The sequence below is a fragment of the Rattus norvegicus genome, chromosome 14 (assembly GCF_036323735.1).
Source record: "Rattus norvegicus strain BN/NHsdMcwi chromosome 14, GRCr8, whole genome shotgun sequence".
In the NCBI taxonomy this organism is placed as follows: Eukaryota; Metazoa; Chordata; class Mammalia; order Rodentia; family Muridae; genus Rattus; species Rattus norvegicus.
Window position 1 is genome coordinate 97,480,444 of NC_086032.1, and position 18,257 is coordinate 97,498,700.

The window sequence follows — 18,257 nt, forward strand, 5'->3', positions numbered from 1 at the left end:
ACAACAGGAATCTAACTGGATTCGTCTAGATGTAAGTCGTTTTTCACAGGGGAATATACACTTTACAGTGTGCTTTAGTCAATTTTAGGAACTCTGAAACAAGTGAAAAAAACATAATTTCACAACATTTGTACATGCATATTTTCCTTTAATGAGAGTGTATTTTCTGGATGAAGAGAAGTTGTCTAAGACAGCCCGGTAAAGTATTATCAGCTGCATTAATTCTGTGCACTTGAGTGTATTAAACTGATTGAAATTAGATTCTAGTGACAAATATTTAAGCAAATGTATTCTCGGTTATTTTACAAAGTATACTTTGTACCAATTATTTAGAGTGTCACATTTGTAAGTGTGGAAAAATGTAACAATTGCACCACTTAGGTGTATTTCCTAGGGAAGCTGTTTAAGAATTTACAAAGATTTTCTCATTTCCAGAATTCTGAAATCACAGCATGTTAACCTGAGGGTGTGGGGTAGATGGTCGCTTATCTTGTATATTACCTAAAGGTCCATTTTCTTTCATTTATGCAGATTATTTATTTATTGTTTGTTTGTTTGACTAGTTGGTTTTTCAGAGATAGGATTTCTCTGTGCAGTCCTGGCTGCCCTGGAACTTGCTCTGTAGACCAGGCTAGCCTCGAACTCAGAGATCTGCCTGCCTCTGCCTCTCTAGTGCTGGAACTGAAGGCATGTTCCACTGCCACCGAGATTGTCTGCAATGTATTTAATTTATACCTGTTAGAGTTACCCACAATTGGTATTGGTAAGGATAGCAAAAATGTCAAACTTTTACTGCGTTTCAAAAGTCAAACCTTAGCCTTACTATTAAAAAGTGAACCGAGAGAGTGTGTGTTATGTGTTTCGAGTTTTTTACATTTTTATTTTATGTTAAAAATATCTCTTTGTAGTTTTGGGAATTAAACCCAAGGCTCACACATGTTTAGGCAAACATCGTAATGTTGAGTCATACCTTATCTCCTGGACCCTAACTTGCTTTTATTTTTAAGATTTATTTAATTTTATACGTATCAATATTTTGGCTATAGGTATTTCCGTATACCATGTGCATGCCTGATACCCACATAGGTCAGCAAAGGAGGCACTGAATCCCCTGGAACTGGAGTTATAAGATGGTTCCGAGCCATCATGTGGATTCTGTGAATCAAACCCAGCCAGGTCTTCTAGAAGAACAACAATTGCTCTTAACCACTGAGCCATCATCTCTCTAGGGCCAGAGATGCTAACTTTAAACAAGTACCACAGCTGGCTATTTTCAGCTGAGCAAGAACAGCAAGTCTGCTGTGATTTATAGTTCTGCTTTATTCGGGAGTTTTGGAAACCTTTGACGTCTGTACAATGGCCACATGCATATGCCATACATAGACACCCTCACCTCTTCCATCTAAACTAGTTTTCATAATTGTAGTTAATCTGAAATAGCAACGCTTTTACCTTAGAAGAAATGGCAAAAGGTTCTGTGTCAACTAGAGCATAAGTTTGAGTATTAATTCAACACAAATACGACAGATGTCATAATCCCCAAAAAAGGCCCTGTAAAATGTGACAGTTGCAAACATTTAAGACGGAGTAACAAAAATGACTGAGGACCCCATCAGTTTACTATCCCTCAACTATTTCCTTGACAGTGGAATCAAATAATGTTGAATTATAGACTCCTTACAGAAAGCCTTATTTCATGATCATTTTTTTGATTTTTCCCTGGTAGGCTCTGTAGGACTTTGGCTGCCTGCCCACTTCCCTTTAGAAGTTTCTGTATTCGTCCTTGGGTTGTGTTTGGTGATTAAATGATTATTTATTAAAACCATTAGGGTTGCTGTGTGGCTCAGTGGTAGAGCATGTATTTAGGTAGGGCTCAATACCAAGGAAGACACACACACACACACACACACACACACACACACACACGTGCATACACTCTACAGCTTCCCCACTTTTGACATGTTTACTCTCCATAAGAAAATATTGCCTTTGCAGTGGACACCATAATGTTGCCAATACGAAAAATGTTTCCTCTGAATCTATGTTGGAAATATTTTCGTGGATGGTGAGAGGTCTTAATAAAATCTGTTGGCCTTCTTTGCAGTTTCTCCAAATGTACTGTGAACAGCTAGGGAGGCTAAGCCGACGGAATAATGGCGGTAGACCCCAGGCTAATACCTCAGCCTATCTGCCTGGCCTTAATAACCATTTGCAGCTACAGAGCTACAAACGGTCTCGGGTTTTTGTTTTTTGTTTTTTGGTTTTTGGTTTTTTGTTTTGTTTTGTTTTGTTTTGTTTTGTTTTTTTTTTGAGTCTGAAGTTTCCCGTGCCGAGTTTTCCTTCCATCGCCCAGCAACAGCTGTGTTTTACATCTTTTGGACTATGCCAAGCATTTTAAGATATGAATATATATAAGTGTCTGAAAACAAAGTGACTCAAGATTTATTATTGTCAGAGTTGGGCAGTTTTAGCATACTGGCTGCCTTTTAGAAAGGAGAACTCCCATTTCTGTCATTTATTTTCTGCCCCCTTTTCTCCTCCCTTACTATTAGTCCAATAGTCCCAGTAGACACAACTACCCTATGTCCTTCTGAATGGTGAGCAATGGAGCCATTCCACTGGGAGAGGAATTGCTGTTTGAGTGACCTACTGCCTCAGAGCTGGTTAAAGCAGGAGCAAGAGTTATAGCCGTGCGCCTTTGCTCTGCACAAAGCAGTGTTAGAATTGCTGCTTGCTATTGACCATGGAACTTGCACTGTGGACTTCTACTGGGAGGAGAGGGGATGGGAGGAGCTAAGGAAATGAGGAAATGAGGAGAAAGAAGAGAACTGGAAAGGGACTAGGAAAAAGAAACTCAGTAGTATGTGTACTATTAGCATTGAAACCTGACTGACACTTGACATTGTAATTAATCCGGGCTATTTGCATAGAGTAGACCCTATATACCTTTTTTTTCTTATTGTTTTTCTTAAGTGTTTTAAACACCTCTATTAAGAATCAATCTATCTCTACTCACAAATCCATACATAAATATAGAAGCCAAGCAGAAAATAACAATGAAAACATATCCGCTAAATAAGTAACTTTTAATTCAAAGCAACAGAGGATCTGGAATGTGCATCCCAATTAGCCCGTGTAGTGACAAGCAGTCAACACATTATTATTTAATCATTAAAGAGAATCTTGCCATAATTTTCCTCTGACATATTTCAAAAAAAATGAATTAAGGATACATCATGTGACCCACAACAACAATCCACAGTGACGTTAGATAATGCTAAGACTCCATATCCTACAAAGACTGTGCACGGAGAGACTCGGGAATAAGTTCTTAAGTAGGACCCCAGGAAGCATTTACAACTTTTTTTTTAAAAAGTGTATTAAATGTGAGCATTCAGAAGCAAGCTACCTGTTTAAAGGTCCGTTAGCCTACCCACTACTGGTTGTGTCTAGTCTTTGAGTGGATGAGAATACACTGCAATTGTTTCTAGTATTGGTAAACATCTGCTGTCTCATCGTGATTTTGTTTTTTGTTTTTTGTTTTTTGTTTTTTTTTCCCTAAGCAGCTGATACAAGGCATGAAGGACATTAGGTTGTCCCGCCTTACAGGAACCTCTACCAGCAGGAAGCTGAAATCTCCCGAGGGTGACTCTCTATGCTACTTTGGAATGGGGGAGAGCTTTCAGTCAAATCTGATTTCGGTTTTAAAACCGCTTCACTCAAACCATGCTTTAAAAAGGCAACTTCACACTTAGATAAAACCACCTCCAATCGAAGTTCCCAGGCCCATTTGAGAACCCTTCGCACTGGCTCAGACCGGCTCTAGATCCCCTGGGCCTGGTGGCCAGGCGCCCTGAAGCCTGGGCTGCTCAGCCTGGGGGCTGCGGCGTCCGCCCTAGCCCCCAGGCTGCTGCCACCCCAGGGAGCCTGCTAGCACTTGGCTTTTAACCTGCGGGGCCAGCGGGGCTTCAGAGCTTCATCTCAGCAAGCCACAGTACTTGTCCCCAGACGTCACGGGCCAGTCAGGATTAACACGCAACAGGGCGCCCTGCTCAGGCCGCCAGCCCTGGCCCAGGAGCTGTTAAATGCAGATTCAGAGGAGGAACCCCCGGAGAGCTGCTGCTGAATAAAACTGTAATCCGAAGGTTTCTCGGCGTCCAGCTTCCCCGCTGGAAAGAAGCTGGGTCGCCGCTGATGGCTGAGCACGGGCCTGGCTAATATCTTCTCTTTCCCGGAGATCTGGCCACCCCGGAGGCTCCCTGCTCTTCTCTCCCTTAATCCTTGGAGTCCATACTGCTTAGATTCGGGAATAAAGAGGACCAAATATCCCTAGGAAGGAAGGCGACAGCTCCTTCCGGTAGTACAGCCTCAAGACCAGCATCTGGGTGGCCCGGACGGGCACCCTCAGTTTTACCCACGACCTTTAGCCCCCAGCCCCGCCTAGCCTAGGCCCGGCGGTCCTCCCAGCTAAACCCTCGCCTAGACACCTCCCTTTCAGTCCTCTCTCGGTCTCAGCCTGGCCCTCCTGAGACCAGCGACTCCTGGCTAGGCTATCGGCAACCCCTGGGGGTCGCGGGCATCTGAGCCCAGAGATAGCGCGGCGGTCGGGAGAGGGCGCCCAGGAGGCTGGCGACCGCGAACAAAACCAGGGGACCTCCAGGTGGCCTCTAGAGTGGAGAAGACCTTGAACCACTAGGAAGTGTGGGAGAATAGGATTACAGCTTCTACTAATGTCTTAAATCTGATATGATATTGATATATGATATATGATAAATATAGATAGATAGATAGATAGATAGATAGATAGATAGGTAGGTAGGTAGATAGATAGATAGATAGATAGATAGATAGATAGATAGATAGATAGATAGATAGATAGATAGATAGATAAAGTTGTAAGTCCTACAACATTACACGAACAAGTGGCTTTCCCACAGGCATAATGGCCCTGCAGAAAATTGGCTGGCATAAAAGTCCTTGATCCCAGACCTGGTGAGGGTGGCAGCCTTCGTGTCTTCCGAGAGGGTAGGGAAGATAAAACAAAATAAACCATGCTGCCAGCAGGCCCCAGAGACAGCGCGGTTAATGAGCTAACTAGGCCTTCCTGAAGCGTAAAGTCCCCTAGGGCACCCAGCGTCAGTGCCGGGTCTCTAACAGGCTGGGCGGCCTTCGTGGACAGGTGGAGAAGCCACCCTTCCGTGTCTGGCTCCTGGGGATCGACAACGGGCCTCAGCATACCCCGGGACAAGCCCTAGACTTCTAAAGCAATACTTGGAGACCTGGGGGTGGCTCTGGTGCTTTGACCTTCACTCCCCACCTCTTTAGGGGAAGGGAAGCCCAGTCCATCCTGCTCCCAGACAGAGCACGCTGCTTTCACCTCCCCCAGACCCTTTCAGCCACACTAGCGCTGTCTTTGGAACTGGACAATCTGAAGAACCCATCGCCGTCCTCAAGCCAACCGATCTGGGTGCACTGGCAAGCTCACAAGCCACCATCAGCCATCAGCGCCATAAATCCAGACAAACTTACGAAGCCCACATCCCAACGGCGTGGACCGCCTGCACCCTTCTCTTTTTGAAGGTAGGAGTGGAGACTAAAGACACATGTTTACCCAACACTTAACTTAGACTAATGAAACTGACTAAGGTAAATTTGGGGAAAAGTAGGGGAGAACTCAATGACGTTTTATTAATTCTGTATCCTCTACGCTCCCCAAACTCCATAACTTTGGTCCTTTATCTTTGCCTTTAATAAAATAATGATTCGTTGAGAAAATGGGGTATAAATCTTCATTTTGGAGGCAATTAAAGTGTTGATTTCATTCATGCCCCTAAGCGATGCTTGTAATTTGCTCAAATAGCTTTATGTACCCAGCACTCCGGAGCTTTTAGAATCCCATTTTCTAGTTCAGCTTGTTGGATTACAATTTTTACTCAACAGCAGCTACTAGTGAAATCTGCATTTAACGGAGCTGCTGACTGAGGCCCTAAAGCGGCTGGGCAGTCTGGGGCACTAGGGCAGAGGTTAGCCTGCAGCTTCCCCACCTTGATATGCACGTACTTCGCATCAGTCTACAAAGACCAGTTTCCAACTCTCCAAACAGCAGTTAGGATCTCTCCCGCTGGCACTTCGAGAGCTCTGCTTTGCCCGATCACTCATAGGCAAGGAAGAAATTTAGCACAAGCTTCGGAATTACACGGAATTATTCAAGCTGGGAGAGGATTTTGGGGGGAATATCTTAAGAGGACAACTAAAAATGAAGTTGGGACAAGACAGCCTTGGCCGGCAGTGACCACGGTAAAACTTTCAGAGGAAAACAGTGGAGTAGCTGCCCTTTTGACTTAACAAAAAAACAGTCTGGTGCTTCCCCAAGAAGCCACTCACACGTCAAGCCCGGATAAGAATGGGCTCTAGGGGTTTGCTGGTGGAGCTGGCTGCAGAGGAGGCCACTGCTCAAATCTCTACATCTTTGCAACAATTCTCTACAGAGCTGTAGACCCTGCTTCATCTCACCCGCTCCTCAGGTTTTCACTTTCATTGCTTCCCCACCCCCACCCCCAACTCATTTGGACCGATCCAGAGAAACAACAACAGGAAAGAGAAACTGGGAGCAACAGTGGTGCCCCAGTGACAGACTCACCACCACCCCCAACTCCAAATAAAAGTCGTCCCCACTTAGCACGCAGCGCCGCGGAAGAAGGGCCTGGAGAGACGATCGGAGAGGAGGGGGCACAGCAAAGAGCCTCGGCGGAGGGCAACCGCGTGGCCCCCTGCCCTCCATACTCAGGGAGTCGCCAGGGCGTCCTTGACGCTCACCCTGCCAAAACCTGCCCAGGCAGAAGGCCCAGAGCACAAAGCAGCTGGAGGACGAGAGGGAAGGAGGAGGAGAAAAGTCTGTATTTATCTGTTTTTCTAACCTCGGCCTGCTTTTATTTTTTTTCTATTAAGTACAATAAAATGGGAGCGCTTGCAAGGAATAGCACACCAAGCACTGTTCAGTGAGGTCTAGAAGCGTTCGGCCGGGGAAAACTGACAAGACAGGCTAATGAACCGTGTAGACAGGGAGAAAATAGCCAGCGTTTGCTAGATTTCAAACCCTCACTGTCTGCCTTAGACCACCTATCTTGGATTTATTCCTAATAAAATAAGAAATAAACAGACCCTACACTTTTCTTTTCTTCAAGATTGGGGGTGGGTGGGTGGGAGGGATGCCCATGAACAAAGACCTACAATCGGAGGTGGCCACTGGCAGTTAACACTCCCATTATTATAGAGGGTAAATAAAATAAAGACAAAAATTAAAAGCGACAAGAAACAGGTCAAGTTTGCAGGCGAAGCTTTTACAAGCTCATCTCTCCCGGGTCGGATCCTAGAGCCTGCCTTAATGAAAGCAATAATAGCCACATTATTCAAAAATTTTCATTTTGATGGAAATGTATCTAAAAGGGACTTAATCATATGCAAATAATAAAGGAGGTGGTAGTGACCCAGCAAGCAATATGCATACAGATTTTTTTTTTTGGTTAGATGTTGAAATTGAAAGTTGCATACCTGGTCAGTTAGATTTGCTGCTCTTGTTACATCTTCACTGTCTGATTTTGATCCGCCTTCTCTATCATCTATCACCAAATCGATAGGCATTTTCCCTTTCAAACAGCTAATATACCGGTGGCAGAAATTGTCACATAATTCGTGTACCTACATTATGACAGAAACAAAAAAAATGGAAATAGAATCAGGAGTGCATAAACGACATTGACAAGTGCAGTCCACCCCCTTGTGAGAGCCAAACTTCCAAATAGGGGAGGCACAGGGCAATTGTCCTCTGGAGACCCCCAGACGCATTCGGAATTAGGAATAACTTTCTTTTCTTGCAAAATAGAGATATCCCAGAAAATTGACAGTGACAGGATTGATTCACAGGCGACAACATATTCAACACCCATGTTAAATTCATCTGCTCCTGGGGCTGTGGCCAGTACACAGGTGACCTGTGGGGGGGGGACACTTAAGGTAAACTATGTAATTTCATCCAGTCAGTTTACCATAAAGCATTCCCCAAAGTTTCTAAGGAAAATGTCACACACACATACACACACACACACACACACACACAGAGAGAGAGAGAGAGAGAGAGAGAGAGAGAGAGAGAGAGAGAGAAAGTCTGCACTGTGGTGATATAAGATACATGCCTGACGATCCAAATCAACTTGCTTATGCACAGTATATGGAAAAAAAGAGAAAAAAAGATATAGCCACAAAACTTATCAAATTTATTTTTTTTAAAAAAAAAGAAACAAAAGAATGACTCAAAATACTTCAGTCTAAGTATAGGCAACTCTTACAGGCCCCAGGCATCCCTTACTAGCAAAAAACTCACAAGAAACCCTGGTGTGCTTGCAATTCAATGTTAGTTTGAATTACAATGCATTAAGTTTTTATTGCTGAGATTTATAGAACAGCTAGCAAAATCACGTTACCCCACACCCTCTCTTAAGTGTGAAGGTGAGGTGTGTGCTGGATCTCACAGATTCAAGAACTTGACCCAACCCTCAACCCGGCTTTGTCTCTGGGCAAGGTCTATCGTGCTCTCCTCCCCAGGCTCCCCGGGGCTCATTGCCCACTTGTCCTTCCCCTCAAGACCTACCACTGATCTCAAACCATCTTCTGGAAACTCACCGAAACAAAACAACCTCCCCTCCCCTGGATAGCAAAGAGGAGTAAACACACACACACACACACACACACACACACACACACACACACACAGAGAGAGAGAGAGAGAGAGAGAGAGAGAGAGAGAGAGAGAGAGGCATTAACTTGTAAAACAAATTCACTCCGGCATTCTAAGCATGCACTGGTGCCTAGCAGCCTAGCAGAGCAGCTGATGCACAAAGCCAGCAAGGTACACGAGGCTAGGGTGTCTGTGATCCCGGTTTTAGTGGCTGAAATTGTAATTAAACTGCAAAGAGAAATGGACGCTAAGATTGGCCTTGACACTAATTACCCGACAGAAAGACATTTATGCAAATCTCCTGGAAGCCTGAACTTCAGTCCTTCTGAACCCTCCCTTCCCTGTGTGCTGGGATGAAAAGAAAGGGAGAGGGGAATGAGGAAATTTACCTTCTCTAATTCCAACAGATGAAACCTTAATACTTGTATGGCTTGGATCATCTGCAAAGATACAGCAAGAATAAATACTCCATTCCTGGCTTGCAGAAAATTGGCTGTCACAGCTCTAGCATCTTCAACCCAACCCCCCCCCCCATAAATAGAGTTATTTTGATTTATGGCAATAACACTAAAACTTAATAGCAGCAACTGGGTACCATCTAGAGGTTTATATTTCTTAAGGAGAAAAAATGGCTAAACCAACAACAAAACATCTAAGTGAGGGTCATAAACACTCTCCTCCCCCATGGCTCCCCCCTCCCTAGCCTTAAAATCCCCACCCCAACCCCAAAAGGCGGCTGTAAGGGCTACACTTTTCCTGTGATGAAGTTACTGGAAAGTTTTTCTCCACTTGTCCCCCCAAACAGTGGGTTTGCACTTTTGCAAAATTCTCCCTGCCTTCTGTCCATACACCTTTGATGCCAATTGGTTGTCTAGGAGCTCTGCCCTCGTCGTGGCCCTAGTGAAGGAGGCTCATAAGGCTGGAAGTCCGCAAGGTTTAAGCACACACGCTGACAGGCGGGGAGATAAATCCCCAGGCTGATTAGAGCTGTGCAGCCTGACCATCATAAAAAAACAAAAGCTGCCGTTCCCCAGCCGCTGCTCCTGGGCCCTCTCAGATGAGTTTATACCCCGGGATCCAGTCCCCAAACACTTGTCTGTGGACAAAAAAAAAAAACGTTTGCAGTCGACTTGCAGCAACGGACAGACCAGTCTGGAAAGCTCAGGGCTTGGGGGATGGAAGTAGGGTGGACAGATAGGGAGGGGAGTGAAGGGTCTGCTCTTACCAAGTTATCCAGTTCTGGATTAGAAGAGAATAGAGGTTTTTCTGCACGAATCTAAATACAAGTGAGGAGAGGGGAAAGAAAAAAAAATGAAACGAAATGAAATCTGTTCGCTTTCCTACTTTCCTGCCTCGTTTACACTGTTAGGGAACCTCCAGGAGGGACTAGTGACTCAAGTTCGTCCCTCACGGAAACACTTCAAATGTGAACCCAGTAGGCCCGAGACCAGCCCAGAGCGCGCTCTCCCTTCAGCTAGAGCTCTGCTTACGCGGAAAGCTGCTAGCCTGCCACTCCAAAACAACCACATAGCGTGGTGTTCATGATCTCTTTTCCTAGTGAGCTTTCTGCCTCAGCTTGTGGACCGTGAGTGGGTGGGAAGATGGCAAACACATTCATGGGAAGCAAATCTCAGGGAGGCAGTAACACGCGTGGGTTAAGGGAGACTATTTTTGGAGAGAAATTGCTCTCTCTAAATATCTACTTCTCTATCTCTATGTGTGTGTGCTTCTATGTGCATGTGTGCATGTGTGCGCGGGGGGGGGCCGGGACAGAGTTCTTTTTTGTTTCTTTTTACTTTTTTTTTAAATATTTGTTTTGCTGACCTGTTTGGCGAACACCGCTATATCTTCATTGAATGACTCTGACGAGCAGACGTCCCCGCCCGCCACCCCCGGCTCGCGGGGGGTACAAGTAGCTAATTCACATTTCTCAAAAATCAGTGCTAAGAGAGGGAAGAGGGGGTGTCTGCAAGAAAATACAACAGTCACAAACAACACAATGATTAGTCCAGAGTCACGGGGGAAAAAAAGGCGCCCAAGAGAAACAACCGGAGTAGCTCGAGGCCGAGAGACCCTTGGGTGATCTGATCATCTTCTGCCCTTTTGCTCACCCCCCTACCCAGGTGACGGCTCACCTCCCCCTTGCTCCTGGGGCTCTGAACTCAGAGGCCCAGAGCCCTGGACCGTGTCTGTGGAATGGTTCAGCATATCTGGCCGAAGAAATTGGCAACATTTGCTACGAATAAAACCCAAGCGGTTCCAGCAGCCATTTTGAATTAAGTTTCGCACCGCGACAAACCCTCGTCCCTCCGCCGCACAGGCAACACCGGGTGCCCGGGGAAGGCGCAGGGGCCATGGGGTAGGAGAGGACCAGCCCCTGCCTTCCTCGGAGGCTCGGCACAAAACCCCAGGCTCAGGGGATCTTGGTGGCAGAGGTACAGCAAACTTGAGGAAAGGGCCTCTGTGGATGCAGAATCCACTGTCACAGGGCTGCACCTACCGACCCTGGCCGCACAGCCCTCCTGAAGCAGGAGGTCTTCCACGGCTCTCCAACAGTGCCCTCCCTTCGCAGACGCTCTCCATAATCCCCCAAGGAAAGTTCCTTCAAATAATTCTACACTTGAGTCTTCCATCTCGCCTGGAGTGGTAAAGCGACTGGCACCTAAAAGGCCTAGATGTCGCTCGTCTCAGCCCATTTAAAAAAAAAAAAAAGACTTTTAATGCTCAAGGAGTCTCGAGCCTTTTTATTAGCCTTCACAGCCCAGCTGGGAATTTAACAGTTTGGGGTCCTTTTCAAAGCTTCCTCAAATGCTCTGCCTGGAGTTTAAACCATTTACAGAGAGAAGGCTAGGTTTTTAAGCAAGCCCACCGCACAAGGGACCAGAAACCAAAGCAAAAAGATTTTCCCCCCAAACCAGGAGGCTCAGCATTACACATTTTTTAAAAGAGGAAAGTGAAATAAAAGTTATTACAAATTTTAAAAATAAAAAAATGTGGGGGAAGAATGCCCCTTCAAACCATCAGCACATAGTAGAGTACAAGTAACTTTCAAAAGGCTTTTCTAGTGCAAGCCCTAAGGGAATGACCGACGAAACAGAGTAAACCCTGGCCAGAGAGTCTCAGGAAGAGCATCCCACAAACATTTCTTGTTAAATCCTGCAGGTTTCGCCTTTGAACACACAGTGACAAAACATCCAGAAGTTTCTAAATGTCTGTGTCAATTCAGAGCGGCCCCTCTCCTTGACTTCAGTTGAACAAACTTCTTAAAGCAAGACTTGTTCCCCTTGTCTGACCTGCAGCTGTCCCTCTGACTTTATTGTGCACCGGCAGAACCGGCATACGGTGGCTGAGTAAACTCGCAAGTCAGAACAATCAATGGCTTAAAAGATTTTCCCTAAACTAAAAGTTTCGTTCCAACACAAAGGCGCCTACCCTTAGAAACCCCCCAACGCTCTCGAGCTAAGTCTAGCGGGCAAGGTCTCAGATTTGCTGACTGAGAGGGGATGCGGAATCTTTAGACTGCCACTCCAGCACTGGGACTCCTTTGCGGCCAACGTGGCGGCCAAGCCGGGCGCTGAGCCTGCACCAAGTGCAGTTGGAAATCGGGAGGAGGCTCCCCCGCTCCACCCCAACCCAGTTTCCACTCAATGTGAATGAAAAGTCACCAGCTATGAACTTCTAATCTAGAGTGCTTTGACTTTCCGGTTGCAAGGGCTTGGGAAATGGGGGAAGCATCGCGCCTCGACTCCTTAACTCCTTTCCACTATACCTACCCATAAATGGCATCTTTATCTCTCTTTAAAGCGTCATTGACTGAGGAGCCCATGCTGGGGGCCATGGCGTTGGTATGAGCTGTGTGCGGGTACTGATGAGAGTGCAGAGGAGGCCCGTGGTTCAGGTGGTGGACCGGCTGCATAGACCTGGCTGCATGCGGGTCCCCATACATCGTGGAGGGGATGCCTACTCCATCCATGCCCCCATAATGGGGTAGATCGTCGTACTGCATGACAAACAGGAGAGAAAAAAGAGTCAGAGCCAGGCGAGTAAATGGGAACGGTAGGGCAATGAGCTTAGATCAGTCCAGCTGGATCCCTCAACCTGAACTCCGTGGCCTTACATCTCTGAAGTTGAGCTTTCTGTTGTAAAAAATAATTTTAACAGTAAGAACTCCAGAATTCTCAGCGAGACTCATCCGAGATGAAGGTGCCTGTCCTAACTTGTGTCCATGTAGACCAATTCAGAAATCCAAAATCTTTTGGCAAGGAAGGGAGGAAGGAAGAAGGAAAGGCAGAGAGGCATTCTCCCGGAGGCGGAAGGTAAAACATGCATGTTTCTGGAGGAGGAAACCGAAAATCACAACAATAAAACGTGCTGGGACAGTGTAGCTGACCTGCCTAGCTTCACAGAGCCCCTTTTACTTCAGAAGGGGGGTTAAAAAATTACGATGGGAATAGTTGTGCCAAGCAGTGAATTCTGAAAGGCTTCTTATTTTATTTCTCAACCAGCATGGGATTGGCAGTCCTGTAAGACACTGAGTTTGCCTTGGTTCCCCAAACTCTGCTAAATTATACAAAACGACCCCCCCCCCATATATGTTATACTGAAGTGTGCATAAGGCAGCTTGTTGCCTTTTACAGCTGAACATACAACTGGGCAACATTATTTCCAAACTTAAATAAAAGCTATAAAGGAAGCAACTAATGTTGTTTTATATTTTTTTTTTACCCTCACAAACTTTCTCCCTAGAGTAAGAGTCCAGGAAGCAATAGTTACATGTTAGTTTTTTTTTTTAAACAGACTCAAAAGCAAAACACACATGAAAATCTGGGGGATGGGGCTGCTTTCAAATTGATTGCCTTGACTGTCTGTGATAAATTCAGCTATTTCAATTTTTCTGTTTTATTCCAGGCAAGTTTCTTTTCTAAGATTTGGAAATGGGGAGAAGGAAATGATTTCCAAAGAACTGCCACTTTCATCCTCTGAAAGACAGAGGTGTGAAGAGTTTGGGAGAATCCTGACATTTGCCTGAACTGAGAGAAGAAAGAAAAAAATGTGTCCTCCAGTAACTTTCTTTCCCAAAAGGGGCTTTGAGGGCCAAGACACAAATTATGCAAGGCAGCCTTTTTGTAGACCCTTTTCTTTTAAGAAGCCACCTCAGCCGGCCCGTCATTGTCTCAGTTTACTTTCAAGGCATTTCCATTCAAATAGGAATATTGGGGAAATTAGGATTGCATTTTTAAACTGAGTAGCTCTGTGTTTAGTATCTAAGTGGTAAAGAACTTAGCTAAGAAAAAAAATCTGCAAACTTATTATCTTGCATAAAAACCCATGCAAATTAAAATTACTTTTAAAAGAGGAATGTTTTTCCAACCAAAACTCCACTACACCAGGACATTCCTTATCTAAAAATGCTACCTACTTCTAATGATATTAAAGATGTGCATAATCGATAATAACGCTAAAGTTCCCAGCTGCTCATTTTAATTAAACGTAGCTTTAAACTTTTGGTCCCTAAATGCTTAAATTACAGCACTGGATATGTAGCATTTCCCCCTCCTCTTTCTTTCCTTTTAAAACAGGTGATTCCTCGGGCTTGTATTTTTATTTATATAGCTGTTGGCTAGGAATCTATAGACTACTTGATCACTTGAATTAATAACCCACGAGTAACATGCATAAGGCTACAAATGCATTAAGTAAACCTGTCGATTTAGGCCGCGGCTTTAGGAACCTCATTCAAAAAGAGAGAAAGGAAAGAGGAAACTTAGCAACAGTGTCTTTCAGCCACGTTTCAATTTAATCTCACATTTGAGTTCCACAATTGTTTTTAATACGTACCCTTTGCGCCATCGGCCTCTCTGCCTCCCTTCCTTCTTCAACTTCTAATATATCCTCTTTAAGGCCAGTGTGAAAAGAAACAAATATGCAAACTCCCTCGGAAAAAAAAATAAAGCACAACAGTAACAAAAAAATCCCTTTGCGTCTCCAGCAGTGTGAATTACTGGTCCCAGATCTTCGGTCTACCGGACCTGAAGCAAGGCGCCCGCGTCGCTGAGCATAAAAGCGCTCTGGTTCCACCAAGACAGCAGTGGGAGGGAAAAAAAAGCAGATCTTCTCTTCCCCCCCAAAAAAATCAGTTAAAAAAAAAGAAAGAAAAGAAAAGAAAAAGAAAAAAAAGAGCGCCCCTCAGAACCAACTACCAAATCTCATGGCTTTCTGCCACTCCAGCTGTCAATCACAGGCGAGGTTGTCAACGTGGTGAATGAATGATCATCCGTTCTGTCTTCTTCTGGTCAGAACACCTCAAATGTTAATATTCAAATGCACAAAGCCCTAGCGCCCGCTTTCCTTGAATCAGTCCTAATTCCCAATCAGTTTCTCTCTTCTCTCGCTCTCTTTCTCTTTCTCTCTCCCTCTTTGCAACTGCTGCACTGAAGGGAGATTAGAGAGGAGGGTTAAAAAAATGTCTGTCTGAGTTTGTCTTAAAGGAGCCACGATCGATGCTGCCCGCTTGCAGTCGCCGTGCGTGTGTAAAGTGTGTGTTGCACAGGCGGAGAGGTGGATTCCGACCAGAATGCTAGAACCCGGAAGTAGTGGTGGCCATAACAGGTCGCGTCTTACACAATGCATTGGGCTGCAGCAAGTAGGCTCCTCGGCAGGGGTGGGTGCGCGAAGCGAGCTCTGGCCGCACTGGAGAGGCAGAAAGGCGCTCCATGAATTCGCACGCCCAGGCACTAACACCACACACCCAAGGCACATGCACACAAATGCAGGCTGCAGCTCCCGACCCGCCGACTTTAGGTCCCCTTCCAGCCTCTCTTCCCAAAGCGGACTCTTGAAATAAATCGGGAATAAACGTAGGGCAGGCAGATGCCGGAGTTAATTCGCTCAGTGCTCCGCTCATGAAAGACTTCAAGACTTTCCTCGAAATTATTGGGGTCTGCCAGTATTTTTCGGGGTGGGGGGTTGATGCCAAAAGTACTGGATTCTCTGCTAGACTCCCGGAGAAGAAAAGTCAAAGCCAGAGCAAGAAGAGGAGCTGGTGCTGGATTGGAAAAGGTTCAGCTCAGGAGTCCCGAGAACGTGGGGTAGCGGTCGCCCGGGCGTTCTGCAAACCCAGCTTAGAGGTTTTCTTTCCTTTTTTCTTTTGGTTTTGGGTTTTTTCTTTTTTTCTACCCCCACCCCGGCCCCCGCTGTCAGAAGTGGTCGTAGGGCTGGAGTTATGGAAATGCTTGCATTTTGCCACTTTGGGTCCCGACGCCCCCGCCTCCTCACCCTGGTAGCCCTCAGCCCTAGCCGCGGCGCGAAGTGAGGGAGGAAGGGAGGGAACAATGAGCCGAGCGCCGGGAATGTGCCCCCAGCGCTTGTTTACAAACACCGAGCTATTTATGACCGCCGGAGAGCGAAACTCAGCGCCCGCACCTAGCTGCCAGACCTCGCGGGCCGCCGGGACCTGGGAGCCCCCGGACCCGAGGCTCTTTCTCGGTCGCGCAGTCCGCAAGGTTAGCCGTGCGCCCGAGGGCACGGCGCGGCGAGGCTGCAGAGCTCGGCTGCGCTGCGGCCGGCGCTGCCTTTGTCTGGGCGACGCCGAGGGGCTCCAGCCTCGGCCTTCCTGGGGCCTGGAGACGCTGCGCCCCCCAGCTCCTTCAGCGGCGACGCCCGGCGCCGGCCTCCCAGACCTCCATCCCTCCGTTTGTCTATCTCCGAACCCGGCCCCGGGAAAACTCCCAGTTCCAGAGGAAAAGAAATCCACTTCGGAAGCTGAGATTTCAGACAAAAGCTGACCCTGCCCACAACTTGAAGTCTCCAACCAGCCAGTGGTTTTTAACTTTCTCTCTTGAAATACCACACCCTGGACTTAAAATTGTTTTTTGAGTCTTTTTATTCTCGCTCCGCGCTTGCCTTCAGTTACTCTATTTAGTGGGGGCAATTTTACTCTTTATGTTTCTGAGCCTGGCTCTCTTGGCTTAGATAGCTCAGTCTCGGTAGCTCTCGGAGCAGCTGTAAACCTCACATCCCAGGCAGGGCTCTCAGCTCGCTGGGCTCGGAGAGGATCCCCCCCACCCCCAGCTAAAACCTCGCAGAAAACTCCCCCTGCGGTCGACTGGAAAATGAGCTCACCCAAATCTCGGTAGGCAGCCGTGGAGAGAGCTCCGCCAATCGGAAGGCGTCCCCGCCCAGGCAGCCGCGCATTGGCTGCGGGGAAAATCAATTATCAAATAATCGATCAGCAGGGAGCTTCGATCTGCTGGGAATGCAAACTGCCATTCCGGATTCCCGCCCTGAAGGTGGCCAAAAGGCTCTCTCCCCCAAAGCAGCGGGCCCGCGCTCCCATCGCCCCCGCCCCCATCCCACCGCCAGCTGCGGACCGAACCCTCACCCCAGGGGCCGGGGAAGGTTTTGAGGAGAGTTCTGAAAAAGATTAGGGGGTTCCCTTCACGAGGAGATTGTTTGGGAAAGGTTAGCATCTCTGAAACGTACTGAAGGCAACTCTTAGGCTCAAAGTCATAGACCTGTTTCCATTCTTCAGGCAGTACTCAAGTTTCTACTGAGTGGGTTTCTATTGAACAGGGGACACAGGGTAAACATTAGAACCTAGAGCTGGATTTGAGTTCCACCGAGCAATGGAGCCTCCTAGGCTGCATCCACAGCTTTTAGCCTTCTACAAGAGTCAGCTCCGGGCTAGTTCACTCCAGCAGCGGTGCGTGTGGGTTAAGCCTAGTAGACCAGGCTTGCGGCCCTCCAGCCCAGCACTCCGCCCCCAACAACGAACACCTGAAGGGTTGACATATGTTCACCCCAAACTTTCAATGGGCTTTGCCTTGAAAGAGATCCGACTGTTGAAAACAATAAAAGGCCCCACGACCCCTCATCGTGTGCCTGCCTCTGTGTCTCCTCTCTGTCTTTTTGTTTCGACGCTCAAGTTTGAAGCTTTTACTTTTCCCGTCACATTCATGTGCTCTTTTCTTGCACAAACGCCCCGATGTATCATTTGGAAAGTTAATGCAGAGTTCTGCATCAAAACCAGGCATGGAAGAGCCTTGAATTACCTCCTGCTCCCCGGAGGAAGGAGATTTCCCCCCAGTTTTAGGAAGCTGAGCTAGCTGGGCCAAACAGCACACTTCTCTGCGGATTATAGAACCTACCGAGCTGGGCGGACAGCCTGAAAGCCCTTCCCCAGTCCCAAACCAATGCGGCCCACACCTGAGTGGCGGTCCACCATTGCTGGGTCTTGCGGTGGGTGGGGGTGGCTGTGAGTGTCATCACCCCAAGAGGCCTACGGAGCACCAGCGAAATTCCCAGGGGGCTTGGAGTGGGGGTGGGGGGGTGGGAAAGACATTCAAACCAGACACCACACTGGGCATGTCTCTGTTAACAATCCTTAAATGAATCGCAAGGGAAATCGTCTAAGACCAATTTAACTGGGAGAAATTTACTGTAAAATACACGTAGATGACCTAGTCTTTAAGAGCCCAAGGGACTCTCAGGCAGACTTAAGTAATGGCTTAGAGTTTCCATAACT

General features: G+C 46.9%; 1 protein-coding gene across 8 annotated transcripts in view; it reads right to left on the reverse strand.

The window, feature by feature from the left end:
• Positions 1 to 18,257, reverse strand: part of Meis1 (Meis homeobox 1) — a 142,698-nt gene that overhangs the window by 123,495 nt on the left and 946 nt on the right. For 5 of the 8 annotated variants that reach the window (XR_005493013.2, XM_006251529.5, XM_063273628.1 and 2 more), the window contains exons 1-6: positions 14,573 to 16,948; positions 12,508 to 12,734; positions 10,559 to 10,700; positions 9,960 to 10,010; positions 9,124 to 9,174; positions 7,552 to 7,698 (exon numbers count right to left, since the gene is read on the reverse strand). Coding sequence is in view for 7 of the 8 variants with exons in the window: in XM_006251529.5 (XP_006251591.1) it covers positions 7,552 to 7,698; positions 9,124 to 9,174; positions 9,960 to 10,010; positions 10,559 to 10,700; positions 12,508 to 12,734; positions 14,573 to 14,584 (630 nt within the window). In the remaining variant the exon portion in view is untranslated. Of the gene's footprint in view, positions 1 to 6,640; positions 7,141 to 7,551; positions 7,699 to 9,123; positions 9,175 to 9,959; positions 10,011 to 10,558; positions 10,701 to 12,507; positions 12,735 to 14,572; positions 16,949 to 18,257 lie in introns of those variants that run through there. The other 3 variants (NM_001134702.1, XM_063273629.1, XM_039092455.2) reach the window with 3 other exon arrangements.